Genomic DNA, 22,336 nt, shown 5'->3' with positions numbered 1-22,336 from the left:
CCTCAACACGTTGGTCATTATAGTTTGCATAGGTTAGTTGGAAAAAGGTTTTTTTATGATAACCAGAGCTAATGGGTTATGTCAGTTTCATGGAAGAACTAGTTTCACAAGTCTCGTATTTACATTAGATACTTATTTTCATGTAGTCTAATGAGTTTAGACTTCAATAATAATAAAATTGGCTCCATCAATGGATAAAAAAAATACAATCTGCTTTAAAGTAAGTTTGACCTGTGATAACTTTTGCATTTTCACACGTAATACCTTCATACGATGCGGATTGCTGTTTGCCATCAGACAATGGTCCATTGTAGACGGATAAAAAAAATAAACAAAACCCGCATTCTATGCATGCACCACTCACAAGTTCACCACCCCCCCCCCCCCTGCACGTGTTTGACTGCGATGCCGGTGCCGGTGTTTGGAACGCACCAGGCATCATGTCGGCGAAACTGGAACGCGCCTCGGGCAGCCGCAGGAGCGACTTGGGCGTGGCCAGAATGAGCTGCGGAGATGACAAAGAGCGTGGGAACGCGCACGCGAAAGCTGAATGTTACACTACGTCAGTGATGTAAACACAGCTCCAAAGGTAGAAAGTGGCAAATGCCGTTCAGTAGCTAGTCGAATAGAAGTTGCGCGAAATCAGCAGGGAGGGGAGTGGCGGAAGGGGCAGTGACTGCTGATTTATTCTGGGGTCACAAACCGGCTTGCGGAAGGGAAGGAGGATCTGCCTCCTGAGGATGTGGAAGTAGTTGGCAGGCGTCGAGCAGTTCGCCACCGTCCAGTTCGACTCGAAGATCTGACGCACGTCAAAGTGCTCACCAATTTTCTGCGAGCAAGAATGCGCACGGAACAAACATGCGTGCAGATACACACACACGAGAGACACACATGCAGATACACACACACGAGAAGATATGGAGCATGGAGACGCACACTTACCATCTCACTTAACTGTATTATTTCCCTGGGTACGGTGGCGCACGGCTTGTGAATCGGGTAGAGATCAACACGTGTCAAGATTTACAAACCTACTGGACTTCAATGCGGCAAGTTGACAGCGGCACAACAAGTGGGCTGCTGAACTATTTCTGTGGAATGTTTCGTGTCATCTTCACGTTTTTCTAGGTTTTCTCCAGCTACTCTGGTTTAGAACCACATTAAAACAAATCCAATAAACAATTGGCTCGGTAAAGAATTGACCGTACTTCCCAAGTAGGACACTTTAAATGAGTTTTGAGACTCAGCTGGGGCTTTCCTGGGTGAATAATGAAAGTTAATGTCAGACATTGTTTCGCGAAAAGAGGCATTTAACTCACAATCAAAAGATCGCCAGTTAAACGCTTAGTCATGGGTTCTCGCTAACATTGTTATTTGACTTATCACCGGGCATGTTCACCACAAGCACACTTTGGCATTTCTGCAATATTTAAATCCCAAATTGTCCTGCCAGCTTTAGGCAGACAGCATCACACCCCAATGGGTAACAACTCCAAAAGACACTCCATGGGAAAAGAACATCCCACCTTGAAGGAGGTATATATATATATAATAATAAAAATACCCAATAATTTTCTACAGAAAACCCTCAAGACTAAGATTTGGCGTGAAAAAAGGAGTAAGTTTTGGCGGGAAAACTATGTAGGAGCATTTGGGCGACCGTTGGTGCAAAGATGGTGGCAGAGGGGGTGAAGTTAGGGGTTGAGAGTTGCATTTATTAGGAGTTTGTCAATAATTAGTTGATGGAAGTGCACACACACAGGTAATGCTAATGTCACCGTTTAACAGAACAGAAAACCCTTCTTAATTCGACACGTATGGGGCTCTGGCCTTGCCGAATTATCCTGCCCCAAAATATGTTTTATCCAAAATTGGTTTTCCAAACTCTTCACACACCTGCATGAATTCTATCCTAAACTTTGGATTTGTCTCGCAGACTAAGGGATTCATACTTCAGTCTCTTTATATTACTTCTTGATGTAGGTGTAGACGACATGTCTGAGAGGGTTGGCTTGCACAGAGTACATAAACAAGGTAAAGTCCAAAGCGAAGGGTCTGCACTAACACTCACCACGCTGACCACGCTCACCACTCTCACCACACTCAGCACTCTCACCACGATCACCACTCTCACCACTCTCACCACTCTCACCACTCTCACCAGGCTCACCACGCTCAACAGGCTCACCACGCTCACCACGCTCACCACGCTCACCACGCGTGCCGCCACCGGACCGAGTCGGTGTTCTGGTCGTGGCATGTGGCGTCGCTCCACGTGTGTGCCGAAATTGGATCATTCGGTACGGCAATTCGGCTCATGGCGAATTATTAAGAAACCGTACATATGCAGCCATGCCGAATTATCCCCAATTACGAATTATAAAACACCTTATTTTACTCACGTTTTGTATACACGTTATTTAATGAATACATTAATCGGGCAATGAAGACTGGTGTACGCCGTGCGATCTGCGATTGCTCGAGCACGGTTATTCAACTCACGGTCGGTTATAAGGATTATGAATGTTTGTTTTTTTACGATAAGATTGCAATTCCGAACCGGAAAGACATCTGGGTCGTCGGTGCACATCTGGAGGAACCGCTCCAGCCGTGCAGAGGAGTGCTCTGGACCCTGTAAGGCACACACACACACATACACGGGAAAATTAATAATACTCATGGAGTGTGTTTGCTACTATGTAACCATTGCCCTTAACACTCACACACAACACATACGGTGCATGTACATACAAGAGAAAGGCAAAGATCTCCAGTGCAGCCTTTCACAAACCCATGTTGGTCAAGGGCTGTTGGTGAGCACATATTGTAGACAAAATGGGATCGTTAATGATCAGGCCACGGTATGTCTCCCCAGTGCTGATGCTTACACACCTCACAGGCACTCATTTGAAGGCTGAGTTGGCCTTAGGAAGGCATCGCACCAGCTCTGATATCACTCGCTACTGCTGTTAACTGTGTTAGCCAGGGAAATTAATTTAGGCCACTGGTTTCTGAAGTAACAAAACGCCAATACCCAAGCTTCCATTTAGCTTTACAACCTGTAGATGCAAGTGCTGTTGACAATCCATTGTCAAAAGTGTTTTTATCCTCTAACAAGCTTGGGGTGGGGCTGATTTCAGTTTGTATCTCTGAGCCAAAGGTCAGAATTCTATATTCTTATTCCAAGGAGCAATGTGTCTATAGAACAACCACTCGTGGCTTTCCACAAAAGTGTTCATTGCAATGACCCAGGATAGAAGAAGGTCTAAATCAACACACGACGATTATTTCAAATTATGACCTTTTTATAAGCAGCTCAAATCAACAAATGCTGTTAGTGAGCACCTATTAAAGCCAAAAGAGCATGAGAAGATGGGGTGAGGAGAGTTCCACACCCTGCCATTTTCGTCTCCCCAGTGCAGACGTTAATGCGCGATGCCTGTTATTAATTTACAATAGGATTAGGAGAAATCAGGGCGAATTTGAATCTGCATTTCAGGTTCCAAATCCGAAATGAAAGCCGAGTACCCCTTTGTGAGAAGTCAACAGTGGTGGTGGTAGAGATAAAGAAGTCTCCACCAAAGGAAAGTGGAAATTCCATTGCCGGTTAAGGGCCACCAGCAGAGATGAACTCCATTCAACATTTCTGTCCATATGCTGCATATAACACCGAGGGATTGCTATAAAAAAGATAGGTATGGCTCTGCCAGTTGTTGCAAGGTGCCAAGACCGTACCATTCCCTCCATGCCATGGGGTAGTAGCAGGACAATCCCATTCTGCCGCAGCCACTTGGCCTGGCCCGAGGAGATGAACTGGTCGATGATGCACTGCGCCATGTTGTTGAAGTCACCGAACTGTGCCTCCCAGCACACAAGCGCGTGGGGGCTGGACATGGCGAAGCCCAGCTCAAAACCTGCGCGAGACACCGTGCGTACGTGCACGCACAGACAAGTGATTGGACAAACACAGTTCGTTTTAATGGGTGGCTGCTGCCAACGCCATTATCCAACATCATTTATCGTCACACCGTCACCATTAGTGATCACAGCGTGTCATCAATACCATCGCCAAGACAGTTTGGCCGCACCGAATGTCTATTTGGTGAACACCAACCTCTCCCACAGCCAAGTGCAGACAAAATAAGTGCAGGGGGTAGAGCACTGCCATCTGTCATTGGTGTAGTCGGGGTGGGGTGGATTTCAGGAGTAGTTGTACCACCACCAGGTCGATATCCGGAAAATATACCGCTCTTGGGCTTGTGGGTGCTACCAAGATTGACACTGAAGTAGCATTGAAGCTTTAAGGCTGAAAAAGTATTCAAACCTAATGTTCTATAATGCAATTTGAACCGATTGCTTTCGGACTCACAGTTGGAAGGTGGTAACTCTATACTCAAACAAGTATGGATCGGTGTTTACCTACTTTGGCATCCCAGAGCCGGTGAAGGAAATTCCACATTTCTATGATGGGCACCAGACCTCTCTATATGACAACCGTAGTTGATTTTCCACAAAGTAGTCCACATTTTACATACCCCCAGAGAGTTGTTAGCAGGTTGAGAATTTCTTACAATTTCTCATATGGAAACTACGATATCAAAACTACTGTGTTCCCGTATCACGCAATCTATTGCAATGAGGATCTTCAATGCACAAGTGACATATCAAAGATAGTGTGGCCTGCGAGCCGCGTCCACGAATCCCAAAAATCATTGACCACATTATAAACAACCGCCACTGCTGTCTTCACTGATTTAAAGGAGGAACGGACGAGATCCACCATGCTTCTGAACAAACGATTGAGTGTATAACAAATTCAAAAACTATTACATCTTTAATCTGATGCAGTTAATCCGTACCAAACAAGTATTGCAACGTGGTATTTGGATTCGCTGTACCAGTTGTAGTGGTGTGCACACGTGTGTGCGTGCATCACCACACCATACCTAGGACCCCGTACTCGGACAGGGAGCTGTTGCACACAGTGTAGGGAGCTTGCGATGGCCACAGATTTTTCATGGGTACCAGAGTCTTCTTGTCCACGTTTTGATCATGCAGCACATGGTGCCGATGGCTGTAGGAGGACACACATGTTATGCAGTGTTACATGTGGGTCGATGGATGTGCTTTGCAAAGAGCTACTCGTACAATATTTAGCTTATTCAGCACTGGCACGGTGGCAGGGTGCCTCACACAAAAAATTAGAAGGCTGTCCCACAATTCCTCCAAGGTCAATAAAATATGTACCGTTTCATGGGAATATTAAGTGGGCATGCGATGGAGACACCGGCCCACTTCATAGGAATGTAGAATGTCTGCCATTCTCTCAGGTTTACCCACAGAGCTGAATAGCTGAGCCCAGACCCTGTTCGGGATATAAACTCGTGACTTGACGATTGCGAGACATGCACAATAACCACAGCCAGGTAAAGCCATGTAGGATCCTATAAACAGTAAGGTTAATCTTGGAGAGTAATCGAGCCAAGATCCAACTGGGAGCCAGTATACAGATCTAAGAATAGGAGAGATGTAGTTGCAATTATGGGTGATAGTTGGCAACAACTCTACCAGCAATCATTCCAGGATCATGCAGGGTACAAACACACCTCTGGATGGCAATCTGTCAGGACTCGGCACCGGTCACCTCACCTGAAGGTTCCCCTCTCCACATCCTGGCCACTCAGACGCACGTGAACGCCCTCCTTGAGCAGCGAGCCGAACGCCATGTACTCTGCGAGCGCCCAGTCGGCCGTGCGGTTCTTCACCATCTCGGCGCGGGAACGCAGCACGCGCATTAGGCCTGGAGAGTGGGGAGACGGACAGGGGTCAGAGGGCACAAGGGTACCGCTTTACCTATTTCACAGTTTCACAAACAAGACAGGCAGCTATGATCTTCTCTAGATGTGACTTTGGGTTTGTGTCTCACATACAAATGAAAAAAAAAACACTCCGGTTATGATCAAGCATGTGACTAATTGATCTCTAATGACACTTCCATATGTTCAAATTCCTCAATTCAATCAGGTCACTCAACGCGAAGGCTGGAGCACGCCGCCCAGGTGTGCGTCTTCCTTTCAGGAGACCAGACACAGAGTCCCCTTCCATCTCATCCTAACCACATAAACTTCCACTCCACAAGACTGAGGAACGACGTTTCATGAGCTCTGCTTTACACCAAATTCAGTGGTCAGGGTGTGCATTGGGGCGATCGTTCAATACATGTGGAGCAGCTGCATTTGTGAATAAACGAACTCAAGTGAGTGAGTGGGGCGAGTGGCGTGGTTGGCTCACCTGGGTGGATGTTGAAGTCCGCAGCCGGCACGGAACTCGCGGCGTTGCCTATGTGAGCGAGGATTTCCTCGGGGACGCCCGACGGCGGGGTCCACATGCTCTGCGGTCGACCATCCGGCCCGAAAAACCCTACAAGGCAGATTCATACCGTGGGGAGGGGTGGGGGCAAAGCCAGCGGTGTTAATCTATCCACTCTTTGTAGCCCAGTGCCTGGGATCCTCTCACTTGGTGGCCCGAGTACAGTTGCATCTCCTATACACTCTACAGCTAGGATGCAGTAACTCACATAGGGCCCATTACGTGTGTGACATGTGGTATCCACGTCAAGTTCAAGCAGCATTTGGGTGGAACCGAGGTTTTTTTGGAAGCCCTGACATAGCATTGAAAATTTCATATCAACGTGACGGAGATCAGTCTCTGCATAGACAAAGGGCTGAGTTGACCCCAAAGTGGGATTATTCGGGTCCGCCATCACATCCAGCCAACTAGAGCTAACTTCAGTCGTAATGGTGACTGGCATTTTTAGACACCTCTAGTAAGGGCCCTGCACAGCAATGAATAAATTAAGCCACTGGTTGTTCAGCAGCGTCCTATACCGTGCCAGGGAGAGTCGATCCACTGGCTTGTCCGTTGCAATTTCTCATCCTTGGAGCTGGCGTAGGCATCTTCACATATCTGGTCGAATTTGGACACCGCTGTCTGTCGGCGAGCAATGCCAGACAGTGAGGAGGGAGAGAGGCAGAGCAGAGGTGATTAACTTCATAGGAGCAGTTTTCTCACCACCGTCGGCATTAACACTGCCTTAGAACATAACATCTGGACACAATACAATGAATACCACATTTTATGGATAAATCAGTCCTTGCCGTGCTAATGTGGAATTTCCACCACTGGCCCAGGGCTCTAAACAGGATGAGTAGGGATCCTTCCATCAGCAGTGGCATGAGCAACAATTGCAGAGCTGCACTTTCACCTTATGCTCATGAAGCACAGATATAAGTGTTTGAAATTAGCATGGAAATGTATGCCAACTAGAAGTAAATATACCTTCAAGTTCATTGACAGAACAAGACACAATGTACAAAGGAGACACTACAAAATGAGACACAACACACAAGACGTAAAATAATCAAGTCTTGCATCATATTTGCGACCCCGGATTGTGGCAATTCACGGAAATGCAGGGAGGTGCAATGACTTAGGATTTGAGATCTTCCCCCATAACCAGACGTGACTCCTAAAAAACAAAGATCTCATAACCCGGGTACCTTGTACTCCTGGCCCGTGATGACCCCTTCCTTGATGAGGGCGTCAGAGTATTGCTTGAGCACAGGCACCTGCCGTGCGACCCGCTTGTACATGAACGGCTGCGTGAACATGGGCTCGTCAACTTCATTGTGGCCATTCCGGCGGTAGCCAACCTGCGATCGACACCAAAGACAAAGCCTTAACAGACTGTTGGGGCAAGTGCTTTTGAGCGAGCACCTATGAAGACCGGCATGGCACACGAGAGGCCTGGTGGCCAACACCACGCCCGGCCGCCTTTGTCTCCCCAGTGGCGATGTTTACACACTGCACCAGGTACTCATTTGAGGCTCCGTCGACCTAGGGGAGGCCCATAACCAGTTCAAATAATCGTCACTGGTGTTGGCCTTGAGCAGGAATTGAACTCGGGTCGCTGGGTTCGTAGCGCACTGCGCTAACCGTTACACCAGCGCTCCCCACACCACGATAAACACCACATATGCACGAACCAACATTTTGACCGTTACCTCGTCAAAGTTGTAATAGATAAACAGCTACTTCCATTCTTTAATTGATTTTAGCCGTGGCGGTTGGTTTCGTAGTGCAGCACGCGAAACCACTGGGCAACACCGCTCCACCCCCCACGTACGCCGCGGACTGGCGGGGGACAGAGCCACTCGGACCCACCAGGTCGATGACGACGTCCTTGTGGAATGTGTTCCTCCACTCGGTCGCCACGCGACACACGTGCGTCACGGCCTCGGGGTCGTCGGCGTTCACGTGGAAGATGGGCGCATTGACGACGCGCGCCACGTCTGTGCAGTACGGGGACGAGCGCGATGAGCGCGGGTCCGTCGTGAAGCCGATCTGTGACGGGCCAGGGCGATTGCAGGCCAGCGAGGACAGGAGAGTACGAGCGCATTGACAAAAAGACACGGGCTAAGGCGCGTGCACCAAATATAAACGTGCAGTTATCCCACCACCACCAGCCAACACGGCCAATTAGTAAGGTTTGTTACGTGAACAAAACGTGCCAATTAGCGACTACTTTAGCACGCCGGTGTGTTGGAGAGTAAACCCACAACAATGATGTTTTGCTGGTGATTACAACCAGCTTCATCAGGCGATTTGCCATAATTGTGAAGAAGTATTCCTGTTTCGGTCTATATTTAAAGTGGCAGTGGGTAAACGACATTTATATTTACGTGATCTAACCAAAATAACCTTTATTTTGTATAATATTGGTCGCGAGAGCCCACGTATTAAACCGATGTGTACACGAACATGCATGAACACAAACAAATACATGTGCATACACGCGCATGCACGTATATCGGGGCAAGTATTGTTAGCAAGCACCTATGAAGGTTGGCTAGGCACCCAAAGGGGTGATGTGGCCAACACTGTCTGTATATGGGGGTGGTTTGGCCAGCCGTCGTGTAAATTTATACACGTTCACTGCATATGTGCACACATACCAAAAAGCATACGCATAAAAATAAGAATTTTTTACACAAAGTTGTCACATGTAGCCTATAAATATTGTTTTTGCCAAGTGCTCTAGTGAGCACCTATGAAGGCCGGCACAGATCACAAAGGGGTGGTGCGGCTAACACTACACCCAGCCACCTTTGTCTGCCCAGCACTGACATTTACACACCGCACCAGACATTTATTCAAGGGTGAGTCCACCCTCGGGAAGGCCCAGGACCAGTTCAGATATCGATCACCGACGTCGGCCGCGAGCAGAAATCGAAGTCTGGTCGCCAGGTTCGTAGCGCAGTGCGCGCTAAACCACTACGCTACCACCGCAGTTTCGCAACATCTGCACAGACATGCACAGCCGTAAGTACATCACACCTGGTTGTTAACGACCAGGTGTATGGTGCCGTGGGTGGTGTACGCCGGCAGGTCGCTCAGATGAAACGTCTCGTAGACGACTCCCTGCCCCGCGAATGCAGCGTCCCCGTGGATGAGCACAGACATCACCTGGGGGCACAACACAGCAGCACAATGAAAACAGAAAAATACGATTGGACACAATACATTCCAGCGCAACAACACAGGACAATGTAATGCAGCACGTGATACATCTGCACAATACAATATGTTACAGCACAATACAAGACGAAACGACACAGCACAATGGAACAATGCACATTACAATGCAGTTCAATGTATTGCAATGCAGCATTCAACACAGCACAATACAACACGGCAGAATAAGAGGACGATACCATACAATAATCCATAACACATAACAGTGGGGCACAATGCAGCACAATACATTACATCACAAAATAATTTATCCAGAACACAATACAACATAATATTCAGCGCAACAACATGCTGCTTCTTTAAGAAACCAAAGTACGGTTTGTATGTATGTTGAACTTCTTCTTTCGTACCGTACATAACCAATCATTAAAATCGGAGGTGTGGTGATGCGGAGGTTTGAGGCAAGGCATCAGGACAAACCACACCTTGAGTCAGGTGATGGATTCGGAGGGAGAATAGAGAGTGATGGCAAGGTAAAACAGGTCACAGAGCTGGCTTTCGCCTTGGTCAGGCGCTGGCATAGCTTCCCAATTAAACCTGGCCATGCAGAGCCACTCGGTAATTAAAGTAACACATTTTCCCAAAGATAATAATTTCGGAGGGGCCTACATATAGAGATGCTTGGCCAATTCATGTTTCAATGCAGTATTATGCATGTGGGAGAAAACTAAAGAGCATCCAGAGAAAACCGATACGTACAAGGGGATAACACACTACCCAAAGCAGGGTCATGAACTCTAAAATAAACTAAATAATTTTTATTTTTCAAGGTAAGGCCCACTAAGCGATACAGCTCTTTTTTCAGAAGCGACGTGGCCACAAATGATAGCTCCACGAAGTGGCTTATCATGTGGAGATTTATAGTGGCCACATATTCTAAAATGCATGTTTCTAAATGTGGAGGGAAAAACCAGAGGACCACGACAAAAATCCATGGGGAGAGAGACATGCAAACTCCAAATATGTAGGCGTCAGGGTCGGGATCGAACTCACGACCTCCTGTATACCAGGCGAGGAAGTTAACATCAACACCGTGGCATTTAACAACATTTTCTCAAGTTTAGTTCCATGGGCACGTGCTGGATTCCACAGCATGGCCGGCCAACGCCTGTGAAGGTGCAAGCCTGTGAGAGCCCGCGTGCTGCCCTTCACCTGCTTGCCCTCGGTGTCGCCGCGGTAAAACTGCTCGGCGCGCGTCTTGCCCTGCACCACGGGCCCCACGGCCTCCAGATGCGAGGGGTTGGCGACGAGCGACAGCTTCAGCTTGCGGCCCGACAGCCGGTTGATGTGCTGATGCGACATGCCCAGGTGGTACTTGACATCGCCCGAGCCCTGTTGTGCATGAAGAAGTTGGACGGGCGAGGTTACAGCCACGACAACTTGTGATAAACGCTGCCGCACTAATGCTCGAATGAGCATTAGGGAAACATTTGGCCAAGCCAGGCCACAGCTTCATAATCTTCAGTGGTTACAGTGCCCTCAATGCTCATTCCCTCCTCCGCAATACATGTCATAAGTCTGCAACTGTTCGAGTTTATACTTTGTGTTATTCCGGTTGCCCGATCTGGCCTATGTAACATTGTCTGAATTAAATTTTCACTTTATTTATCCAGGTCCACTTCTGAGAGCTGTTATGTTTTTACCAGCACTGTCCACGCATTTTTGCGGGATACACTCCTGGGGTGGTGAGGGCGAGAGGAAGCCGTCACACGTCAGTGCGACGCACGAACCCCCGCAGGTGAGCGTGGCGACATCACCACCGCACTTCTGGCCTGCCCACGCGCCAGCCAGCTGCACTTTAAAAAAATATCGTATGACAATTAATGACTGAAATATGGCAATCCACTCTTTATAAAGAATGAAGGGGCGTTGTCTAGTGTTGGGGGTTAGAGAGGTCCGTCTATCGAGGTAACTCGAGAATAGTTTTTATTGTCTCATGTTCAGGGGCCATTCCCTGGACATGGTGTGATGTTCTGCTGATTGAAGGAGCTCAGAAAGGACATTTATTTGCCTCGTGACGTACATTCAAAAGCACTACGGTGATTTGACGCAATGGATTATGACACAAGCAGTGGTGAAAAGATATACGATATATTCATAAAAGTCAAAGTATGCGAATGCTCAAACGAGCAATGGGCCGCGATCATCTATTTTTCTGTGGCCGTGAGTAGTGGTAGAAATTTCATAATCCAATCGGTTGTGCCTTTTGACTTGCCACAGAGTGGTATCGATTTTATCAACCAGAGATGGATGATAGGCTCATTCTACCTCAAAATTGTATACATTTAGATTTAATCAAATGTTGTGCCACAGCACTACCTTGATGGAAATAATAATAATAATAACTAGCTTAACTACCTGACTTCGCCCGAGACTTGGATTTTTGTCTTGGATTAATACACGGCCTACACAGAGGGTTGGGGGGGGGGATGCGTGACGTCAGCAGGCACACTGTGTGACGCTGCCGCATGCGGGTGACATCACAGATGTGACGTCACCGCTCACTTGCCGTGCAAAACATATCCATTATTGCGCCCCCCCCCCCCCAAAATACAAAAGTCTATGTTTATACTTCTTGCATTGTGTACAGGCTGGAAGCTACCCAAATGCCAAATTTCAAGTTTGTTGCATGTTGGGAAGTATGCTAAACATTTCGAACAGACACACACATTCACAAATTTCCCTTTTATACATATAGATTATTCGCATTTAAATGTTTGCATTCAATTAACACGGATTTCAAAAAAATACATTTGCACCGACATTTGTACTATTTGTTGAAGGATTAAAAGTATCCATTTACTCTGCAAAAAGTAACTTGCAGGGTCGATTGTGTTTGGGATGTTTGGCCGGTATGTATCCGGCCTTAACCGATGAACTTAAGTTGAGCACAGGCCGTTTGCCATGCATTTGTTGCAAGCGACACTCTTGTATCACGTAAAAAAATAAGGTGTCTCTCTACCGCAGCTGTAGCTGCGTGCAATAAAAAAGCCGCTTTTTCCAGTTTTCAGGAGCCTGCAGCTAAACAGAGCTTTGGGTGGCATAGTGACCTCGGTGGCATGATGAGCTCAGTGTGACGCGTCAACTCGGTTCTCCCGAGCGTGGAGGCGTAGACCGTGGCGAATGTTTCCCACTTCACTTTTTCGTGTGCACAAAGCTGACCAATTTGGCACAAATTTTCATGAAATGCTCTACACTCGCGAGCGCCGATAATTAATTGAAGTATTTTAATTGTATGATAATGTATCCCTTTAAAGCAATTTCTTTGCTCAACATTAGACGTGCATTCTTCTATTGAAATGCAGATAAAAATTCAAAGTTCTATAATAATGAAAGATGTGAATCTTTATATTAACAGCGCACAGCAGGCTGTTACTGTAGTGGAAAAGAGCATAAGCACATAATGATGTTTCTGCGTTAACTGTGTTAAGTACAGTTGTGTTGCGCTTCCACATAAAGTTTGCATATTCTCATAAATGTTGCCAAGCTGAGTTAGATATATTGAATGCAGTTGTGTAATTATGTGGTGTAATTAAAGCTGATATCATCAGTCACGATCCGTGGTTTTTGCAGTGCGTATTTCTATAGCATTATGATAACAAGCCTATGGACAGTGGAGTTAGTTATTTTTGAACCCCACCACCCCCCTCAACACACCTTCCCCCCAATGCGCTTGAGCATTAATTATATTGTGTTTTTTAACCCCAGTTGGCCCTGGGGAACTGGAAAACACGGCCTCGTACCGCAAAAACGTCAATTCCATGGTGACACCGAAGCGATTTCTGAGTGCTCACCTCCTCCTGCGGTTCAAGCTTCGAGTCGAAATGACAGAAGACCTCATCCAGGCCCTTGCGGATCACATTGACCAGGACATTGAGTCGGCCCCTAAACCAACGAGAAAAAAAAAAAGCGTTAAAAGTCAGGTGAGCGTGTCTGCTGCTTAAACGAGCACTGCGGTGGCGCACGTCCACCTCTACTGGCGGCTCCGAGCCAGCGGTGGAGTTTGCACACATTCACATGACAATTAGTCACTCTCTATACCAGCCAGCTACTCGTTTTTTATGGGTCCTGCAGATGTTTGGGGGGTCCCCGTGTTATTATTTAGATAACAATAAGCTGTGTGTTGTATTCTAGATTTGAAGCTTTCGTGACTGCAAGGAATCATCTTCTTAGGTTTTTTCGGTAAAGTCACGTAGGTAAAACATCAAAATGAATGAAAATAAAATAAAATAAAAAATCACGACGTTTCGGAGGCAACACAAGTCTCCGTCATCAGGTGGGACCGTCACAGCCAGATTAGCTGCATCAAGTGAGGCAATGATTCAAGATGTAATCCCTTAAAAGCGAGTTGAGGGGGGGAGGAGAGGGAGGGGGGAGCTCATCAGACTATGGTAGCCAATGAATGGAACGTATCGGGAGGGAGGGGGGGCGAGGCCAAAAAGGGTGGGCGACGGCGTGCAAGCGATTGTGCGCAAGCGGCTAATTACTGCACACGCCAACACAATGGAGCGATTATGCGCAAGCGGCCAACTGCCGCACACGCCAACACAATGGGTAGAGAGGGGGAGGGAAGCTCTAATACACATTGTGTTGGCGTGTGCGGCAGTTGGCCGCTTGCGCATAATCGCTCCATTGTGTTGGCGTGTGCAGTAATTATCCGCTTGCGCACAATCGCTTGCACGCCGTCGCCCACCCTTTTTGGCCTCGCCCCCCCTCCCTCCCGATACGTTCCATTCATTGGCTACCATAGTCTGATGAGCTCCCCCCTCCCTCTCCTCCCCCCCTCAACTCGCTTTTAAGGGATTACATCTTGAATCATTGCCTCACTTGATGCAGCTAATCTGGCTGTGACGATCCCACCTGATGACGGAGACTTGTGTTGCCTCCGAAACGTCGTGATTTTTTATTTTATTTTATTTTCATTCATTTTGATGTTTTACCTGTGTGTTGTATGGCGGCACACCCCCTTTTGCGGACTCTGGGCTAAGGTGAAGATGCTCGGCTCCGCGACCTTCTGACTGCGATTTGAACATTCTTCTTATGCGGTGCTGCCCGGCCAGACAGTGATGTGTTCTAGGTAACAATAACTGTCAATGTAGAAGAGGGCCAGGTGGCTCCGGGTGCTTCACTTTCTTGATCAAGCTGTACAATGACATAACTTATTTCAAGGTGTGGTGTTTGAACATGGTTGTTAGGGCAGCGAATGAGGGGTAGAATTCTCAAAGCCAGACAGAGAAATGAGACAACTTCATCAGTTCTCGTTGCTAAATTATCTTGAGGGTTCCTGCAGCGTGTACTTTTACACATGTTTAGGCCGAGTTAGCACTGCAGCAAAATCCACTTTTGTACCATACTTCCATGCTTCAACCTATATACCCTCCCCCCCTTTCAGAACTCCCGTGGTGAAGTATGGTCAAATAATCCCCAGGACGACCTGCATGGCTCGGGGAGGTAGGTCCTGATACGCTCAGAGGATTAACAAAGAGAATGTAAGTGACCTACACACACAGAAGCCACTCACGCTAACCACTTTACACCACTCATATATTGCTTATAAAAAGATACATATACACCACCTTTCCCAACCACACCCACTCGTAAGGCCACCAATAACACAACCCAAATAGTGCTCTTCCCGCCAAATGGCATGCACGTGCACGGTATGAGTCACATCCCATTGTTGAGGCCTCAGGTAGAGGGGCGTAGTCTAGGGTACAAAGGGCATGGCGTAGGGTAGAGGGCATGGCCTATCAGCGCCCCTGGACTTATTGAAACAAATGGCCAAGCAACGTTTGGAAACGGCAATTTTCAAGGAAAGGTATTACTGAAAGGGCAAAGAAGCAGGGCTTCGGTAAAATAGGCTATAGAGAGAGCACTGGTTATGGTAGTGTGTACGAAGACACTTTTTTACAGAGCGACAATCGGTCATTCAGAACAGACATTTTTTTTTTATCCTGAACTTGAACTGAGGGAGGGGGTCTCCACAGTGCAGACTGTCAGAGGAAAGATGTTTCAGAGAGCACGGGGCAACAGCAGCGGAGGAGTGACGTCCCATTGAGTGAAGGCTGACTGCGGGCTTTGAGAGAAGGCCTCATTGGGCCATGAGCGAGTGCGCGGCTGTGGCTCTCTGCCGGGCCGGCCGTGCGGTACCGGTGAGGCATGCCGAGCGTGATGGCATCGACGCCCATGACGCTGGAGCAATCCACGATGGTCCTGAGTGCCGGCACGAGCATCTCGCAGCCTTCGACGCCGAAGCGCTTCTCCGACGACCACTTCTTCGCCAGGAATTCCTCGAAGCTACGATAAACACACGTGGTCAGGCGGGCAAGGTGGTTATTAGGCACGCAGGGTCGTAGTTATGAGGGTAGGTCGGTAAGCTGGAGGGTAGGTTGGTGGGTAGGCAAGCCGCTAAGAGGGAATGTTCGTAGGTAAGCGGTAGTTAGGTTGTGGATATATGTAAGTGGGTGTGTGCAAAAGTAGATGGGTTGGTGTCTATGTAGTTATTTCAATGAGTGGGTTGATGAGTATATGGTTGGGTAGGTGGGTAAAAATATGTAGTGATATAGGTAAGCAGATAAGCAGATGGGTGGGTACATGGGAAGGCTAGTGGGTAGGTAGTTTTGAACCTCAGTTTATAAGCATCAGTGAGTAGCTAAGTAGCTCAGAAGCTCAGTCTGTGGGTAGAAAGTTGGGCAAGTAGGTTAGTGCAAACATATATAGACGGACATGTGTGTTGTTGGTAGGTGTGGGCAAGTAGGTGGGTATGTAGTTAAATGGGTAGGAAGTATGGTAGCCAAGTAGGCAGGAAGCCAGGCAGGCAAGGGCCTGGTCGTGTTGGGATGTACCGGGTGGCTCGCAGCAAGCGGATAAGAAGCTGCTTCTTTTCGGCCGGGGTGAGCGTTCCAGCACCGGGCATCTCAAAGCGCTGCCGGATCCACTGGCACTGCTCCCGGTCATTGATGAACATGAACTCGACCCCAATAGAGCCACAGTAAACATCCTAAATTCACACACGCACACAGACAAAACACAAATATCCCCCTATAGACTTTTCACGGACTGTTTGGGCAAGTGCTGTTAACGAGCAGACATGAAGGCCAGCAGGGTGCACGAGCAGGTCGGTACGACCATCAACGTGCGTTTGCGACGGAGCTTGTGTGCGTGTCCACGGGTGCGTGCCTTCAAACGCTGTAGGATGTCTCGCAGGGTCAGATCAGAGCGGTCCCCCCCGATGAAGGTCGTGTTCGGCAGCTTCAACGCCTGGTCCAGGTCGGACTCCAGGAACCCGTAACTGGCTGGGGGCGGAGAAGGCATGAGCTACTGTGAGTTCATGTCCGGTCAACCTTGCGATATTGAAAATAAATAACGAACTTCCACTTGGTACGAGAGGTGGCGTGTGACATTGGCACCAGCTAGCCGGTCAAACACACGTGCAATTGACTTTGAAAATGCACAGCACTGTGAGAATTTCCCACAGCACACGTACATTATCGCGCCCTGAAAATGATCGTTAAAGGGAGCTTTTTAAATTTAAGTTATTATTATTACATTTCCATATAATTTCAATAAATCTGAATCTATTGTTACATGCACATATCGCGAGCAATTTCATCAACTGTAATCAACTGATGCGTCATTATACAATTACCTTTTAACCATCATACCAACCAATTTCACTCTTTTCAGTCTGAAATGTCAAGTCAGCAGAGAGGAGTTGTCACCTTATTACTTGAGTGGGGGGGTGGGTAGACTGTGATATTTTTCACTAATTTCTGGGGGCGGTGGTACGTTAGATCAGTGGTTCACGCTAAGAGCTATGCAACCGCATTCCATTGCAAGGCATGTTTGAACTTAACTGGTGTGTGAAGTAGAGTCGAAACAATCTTTACGACCGACACGGCATGCAGAAAGAGGCCTTCATCCATTTGTAGATTGAGGGAAGGATATTAATAATATCTGATTGACTGACTATTTTGGCAAATTTCATGTTTTGCCATGATGCGTGAAAACTGGACATGCCTGCACAATTTTTGCCTCGTCAGGAATAAACTAGAGGAGCCGGACTAAAAAAAAACCGAACCAAGCAATTATCTGCTGACAGCATAACTCGAGAATCAAGTTTCTCCAGTTTGAGACTGGACCTGTGTGGAATTAAGGAAACTGCTGGGGTGGAAGTGTGTGTGAATTTGCCCCAGGTGCACTTTCAAATCAATATCGTGTTGTCATTCACACCCTTGTCAACAATTAAAGAGATCAAAGTTATTCTTATAGACCACAGGATAAGTGCTGTTTGCAAGAGCCTATTACGAGTGATCTGGTACAAGATGGGACAATGTTGTCAGCACAACATCTATCCACAACTCCTCAGTGCCGATTGAGTTTATTTTGTTTAAATGGGCGAGAACTCCAGAGACAAGGATAGCCTCATTTGCAAAAGTCACCACGGGCCATTAGACTGCCAATAGCGGGCGATGATTGCTACGTGTTTTATCCCAACTGAGTAATTTGTGTGTCATTTTGGAATTTGGCAAATTTGAATCCCGACACCGGCCCACATTGGTGTACTCTTGCATATGACGTTAGGGCATCTTTATCGTCTACTGTGAATCAGACAGCACGTATTATTATGGTTATTACACACAGTGATAATCAGGTTGGCTACTGGATTCGAACCATGAACCTCTGCAAGGGGTGGCAAACGCCCAACTGATGTAAATATTACTAGGCAAGGCCCACTGAGCTATATAGCTTTTTTTCAGAATCGATCTGGCCACAAATGATAGCTGAATGAAGTGGCTTATCATGTGGAAATGTATAGCAGCCAAATACTCTCAACGCATGTTTCTAAATGTGGAGGGGAAAAACCGGAGGACCTGGAGAAAAATCCACACGGACCACACGGACCACAGGGAGAACACGCAAACCCCAAATATACAGGGCATCAGGGCCCGGGATTGAACCCACGACCTCCTGCAGGTAGTTAACATCTCGCGTCACAGCAAGAATGACGAGGATTTGATCCATTGCACCACCACTCCCTCCCACCCTAAGAATACGCGAAGGTAAGCAGGGACTTAGCAACACACAAACACATCCACACCGCATGGAACAGCACAGTGCATTTGGTCAACAAACCAGCGGATGTGAGTGCACTTCAGTGTTATGACACAGTGACACTAATGGCCCATTGTATAACCGCGTGTTGTATAACTACACTGGACTGAGGCTGTAGATCGTGTAATGGCGACTGTTTTAACCACTCATTTTGTTAGCGTACTGGGTCAAATTATTAAAAACAATTTACATGAGCCAACACCAGTGACGATTATCTGAACTGGTCCCGGGTCTCTCCTAGGTCGCACCTCTGGTTAGCACCTCTGGTTAGCTACGTACGGTACGAAAGTTAAACATATATACATAGGTCACCTCGGCCTCAAATTAGTTCCTGGTGCGATGTGTAAACATCAGCACTAGGGAAACAAAGGCGGCCAGGTGTGATGGTGGCCACCCACCTCGTGTGCCATGCCTGCCTTCATAGGCGCTCACTAACAACCAAGGGTGGCACAGTCGGGTTTTTTACAATCGGGTTTAATTGTCTTTTTATATTAAACCCGATCATCTGGGAGAAATCTGGATTAATTGGTTCTAATTGCAGAACCGCACTTCGCCAACTTCTCAGCAATGGGCTTCATCCATTCCAAGCGAAGGAACTCACTGGCGCCCATGATTGTGGAGAAGCTCGTGTTCATCAAGACCAACCTGCCCGCCGCATTCTACGACTACCCCGTGCCCGACGGCCCCAAGTACGATAGCAGCACCGACGAGGAAGCAGCCTAAGCCTTGGATCAGAGTTTCGTATTCATTAAACCAGGTTTTAACTCCCCAAAATCGGCTTTAATTGTATTAAAGAAAAAACCCGATGCCTGCCGCTGGAAAAATCGGGTTTTTTCCACCCATGCTAACAACACTTGCCCCAACGTTGGTTCTTTGTCTCTGTAAGTTACCCCAGTTTTGATATGCAGAACCCCTGTCAGAAGAATATGGAATCTCCACGAGTTAGACAGCTGCCAACAGAGTACCACCACCTCATGCTGCTTTAAGCTTGCCGTGTACATTCCACATTCCTATGGCAGGGGAGGAAGTGGTTGTTTATTCATTGGACACCCACTCACTCGTGACTTGTAACAGAATGGTACTCCCTGAATCAACCAAGGAGGCGAGGTAGACTTTGAGACGACCTCGGCCATGATTTCAATTCAGAATCTTCCCATAAGTGTGTTTTGCTCTTGTTAGTTTATTTCCCGATCGTGCTTGTGCACCCACTGCCACCTCTGCTGCATCACCAAATAATTTGCCTCAGAAATGCAAGGCTGTCAAATTCATTCCATTGAAGTGGTCGCTGGGTCTATGGATGCACTGCTAGTGGGGACTGTGCCGAGCCCCCACACGAACAAACATTCCCACAATGCACGGTTTCAACATTTTATAATTAAACTTCTCATATTAATGCATGTATTCTGCAAACACTGTTGTTTAATTGGAGGATTTTTCTGGTACTCAAAAGCTACTATTAGGTAAATATTCATGAGCACATCTAAAACTTATCATTGGAATCATTTTTAAAAGTATCATTTTCATCAGGCCCCATGATGTTTAGGGAAGTCTCCAACCCTTATGAGCTCTATCTTTCTGGCCTCCGTTTATGTGTGTTGAAAAAGGGCCAATGTCACTAATTATACTTTTTTTTTCTTTGAGGGCAGTGTTGTTGACGAGTGTGTTGAGTCTTTTTTGTTCATGGTAAGCTAAGTGTTCTAACAGCAGCATCATCCAACAGGATTTATGCTCACAATTATTATTCCAGTACAGCACGCAATTGCGTGTGTGGGACAATTGTTTACAGTTATTAAAAACTATATTCAAATGATAAACGGAGGTTACATTGATGCTTATGGAGTGAACAAAACTAAGCAAAAATTTACTCTTTACGAATTATTATACCTATTCCTACCTTACCACACTGGATGACAAAGCACTGCCCTGTTATCTCGATGAGCGCTCTCCTGCTTGGGTATGCAGCACTAACAGCGAAAATACTGTACGCTCAATGTTTGACCCCAGATAAAGGTGCACAAATGTTCCTTTTCGCTAGGTCCCAGAGACCGGCACAACCGCCGCGCGCTGGATAGAAGCAACTCTGAACCATACGGGCTGCATAACATCACCCCCATGCCCACACCGCCTAACCTGCACTGCTCTTCAAGCGCAGACGTCAATAAAGCCGGCAGCTGTAAGTCCGCTGAGATATATTACCTCTTTCGTGAAGGTCATCAGTTCCGGTCATAGTTGCAAAGGCACACCACCCATTAATCATTTACGTGTAAATTTGTCTGGTGGTGCCCCCCCCCCCCCCCGCTTGTAATCCAAATACTTGGCGGATAGTTAAGAAAGTAGGTTTCTGACACAATTGTGTGATGTTGTCAGAATGCTCTGGTTTTCCTCCAAGGAATTGGCCAAGCATCACAGAACAAAGACAGTCCTGAAAATGAGTCTTGACATTCAGCAAGGCTTTTCCATGTTAAAGTAACATAACAGCGAAGTTGCAATAATCAGAGGTTATAGTAGCCCATCACCCTGTAATTTCTCTGGGGAAGAAAAATGAATACCACTGTGAAATGCCAACAGCCATCGTCAATTGTCAGTCCACTGTTGAATTAAGGTCTCCCCATGCCATCTCCCATCCCTCATGGCTTCACTATCGGGGTCAAAGATCAACTCGCTATCACTCGCCAATGTTGTACCCCACTGCCCCCCCCCGTCCCCAAAGTAATAATACAGTACTACTCATGTAATCATAAACACCTGTTCACCAACTCGCAATGATCAGTGTGAAGTATGGCAAAAATAACCATCATGGCTGACACGAGGCATGGGGGGGCCTTTATCCAGCAGTGAATGGACAAAGTAATGTCGTTTCTTATTGTAAAATCAGAAATGTCACGTGAACCATAAATAATAGCAGGGTTGGGCCCATGCCCAACGGGGATGACGGCTAAAGAACCGATACTCATGGTAAAATGGCAGCAGAAAGGACTAACGCCACAGAGACAAAACGGTAAGATAAGTTCATGTGCAGGAATGAGATGCATTGTGGCATCGCAGACTACGTTGAGAGATGAAGACGCAAACAGGCACGGCCTTTAGCACGCCTTCTATTGACAATGCCAAATGATGAATTGACAGACTTATGAATATTCCAGTACACTCTGTAAGGGATGCAGAGCAACCTCACTGGCATAGTGCTGCCAACAAATACAGGCATGTCCCGTTTAACGAGTGAGATACGTTCTGCCAAAATTGCTCGGTAAGCGAACACTCGTGAAACGACCATCGTTTTCCCATTGGCTCCCATGTCAAAAGCCGAATTAGGTTTCCGCCCCAAAATGTTCCACTCTTGAACAACTGTTTTAACATAAGAAATACTTATTACGATAAAAAGGGGAATACAACATAAATTTTAACACTTACCACACATGAAGAACTAGTGCAAGATCCCCTGTATAGCCCCATATTCGAAATCAACACGCTCACACTCTCTCCACTAAATCATACAACCATCTTGCGCTCTCTCCGTCTCTCATACATGCAAACAAACCGACTTCCCGGACCGCCCCCCCCAAAGACAAAGCTCCCCAAATATCCTTAACAGACTGTTGGGCCAAGTGCTGCAAGCGAGCACCGATGA

At 47.1% G+C, this 22,336-nt stretch overlaps 1 protein-coding gene across 1 annotated transcript in view; it reads right to left on the bottom strand.

Moving 5' to 3' along the window:
• The window catches only part of LOC144937768 (2-oxoglutarate dehydrogenase complex component E1-like), a 38,014-nt gene that overhangs the window by 2,631 nt on the left and 13,047 nt on the right, over nt 1–22,336 (bottom strand). The window contains exons 5-20 of the mRNA XM_078865207.1: nt 16,774–16,889; nt 16,440–16,594; nt 15,745–15,891; nt 13,389–13,479; nt 10,747–10,926; nt 9,397–9,525; nt 8,224–8,403; nt 7,560–7,712; nt 6,888–6,990; nt 6,292–6,420; nt 5,650–5,800; nt 4,947–5,074; nt 3,736–3,914; nt 2,561–2,632; nt 704–829; nt 433–505 (exon numbers count right to left, since the gene is read on the bottom strand). Coding sequence (XP_078721333.1) covers nt 433–505; nt 704–829; nt 2,561–2,632; nt 3,736–3,914; nt 4,947–5,074; nt 5,650–5,800; nt 6,292–6,420; nt 6,888–6,990; nt 7,560–7,712; nt 8,224–8,403; nt 9,397–9,525; nt 10,747–10,926; nt 13,389–13,479; nt 15,745–15,891; nt 16,440–16,594; nt 16,774–16,889 — 2,112 coding nt within the window. The remainder of the gene's footprint in view (nt 1–432; nt 506–703; nt 830–2,560; nt 2,633–3,735; nt 3,915–4,946; nt 5,075–5,649; nt 5,801–6,291; nt 6,421–6,887; nt 6,991–7,559; nt 7,713–8,223; nt 8,404–9,396; nt 9,526–10,746; nt 10,927–13,388; nt 13,480–15,744; nt 15,892–16,439; nt 16,595–16,773; nt 16,890–22,336) is intronic.

Source organism: Lampetra fluviatilis, chromosome 20 (assembly GCF_964198595.1).
Source record: "Lampetra fluviatilis chromosome 20, kcLamFluv1.1, whole genome shotgun sequence".
NCBI classification, from domain to species: domain Eukaryota; kingdom Metazoa; phylum Chordata; class Hyperoartia; order Petromyzontiformes; family Petromyzontidae; genus Lampetra; species Lampetra fluviatilis.
Note: the sequence above shows the minus strand (reverse complement) of the source record. Positions and strands in the feature narration are given on the sequence as shown.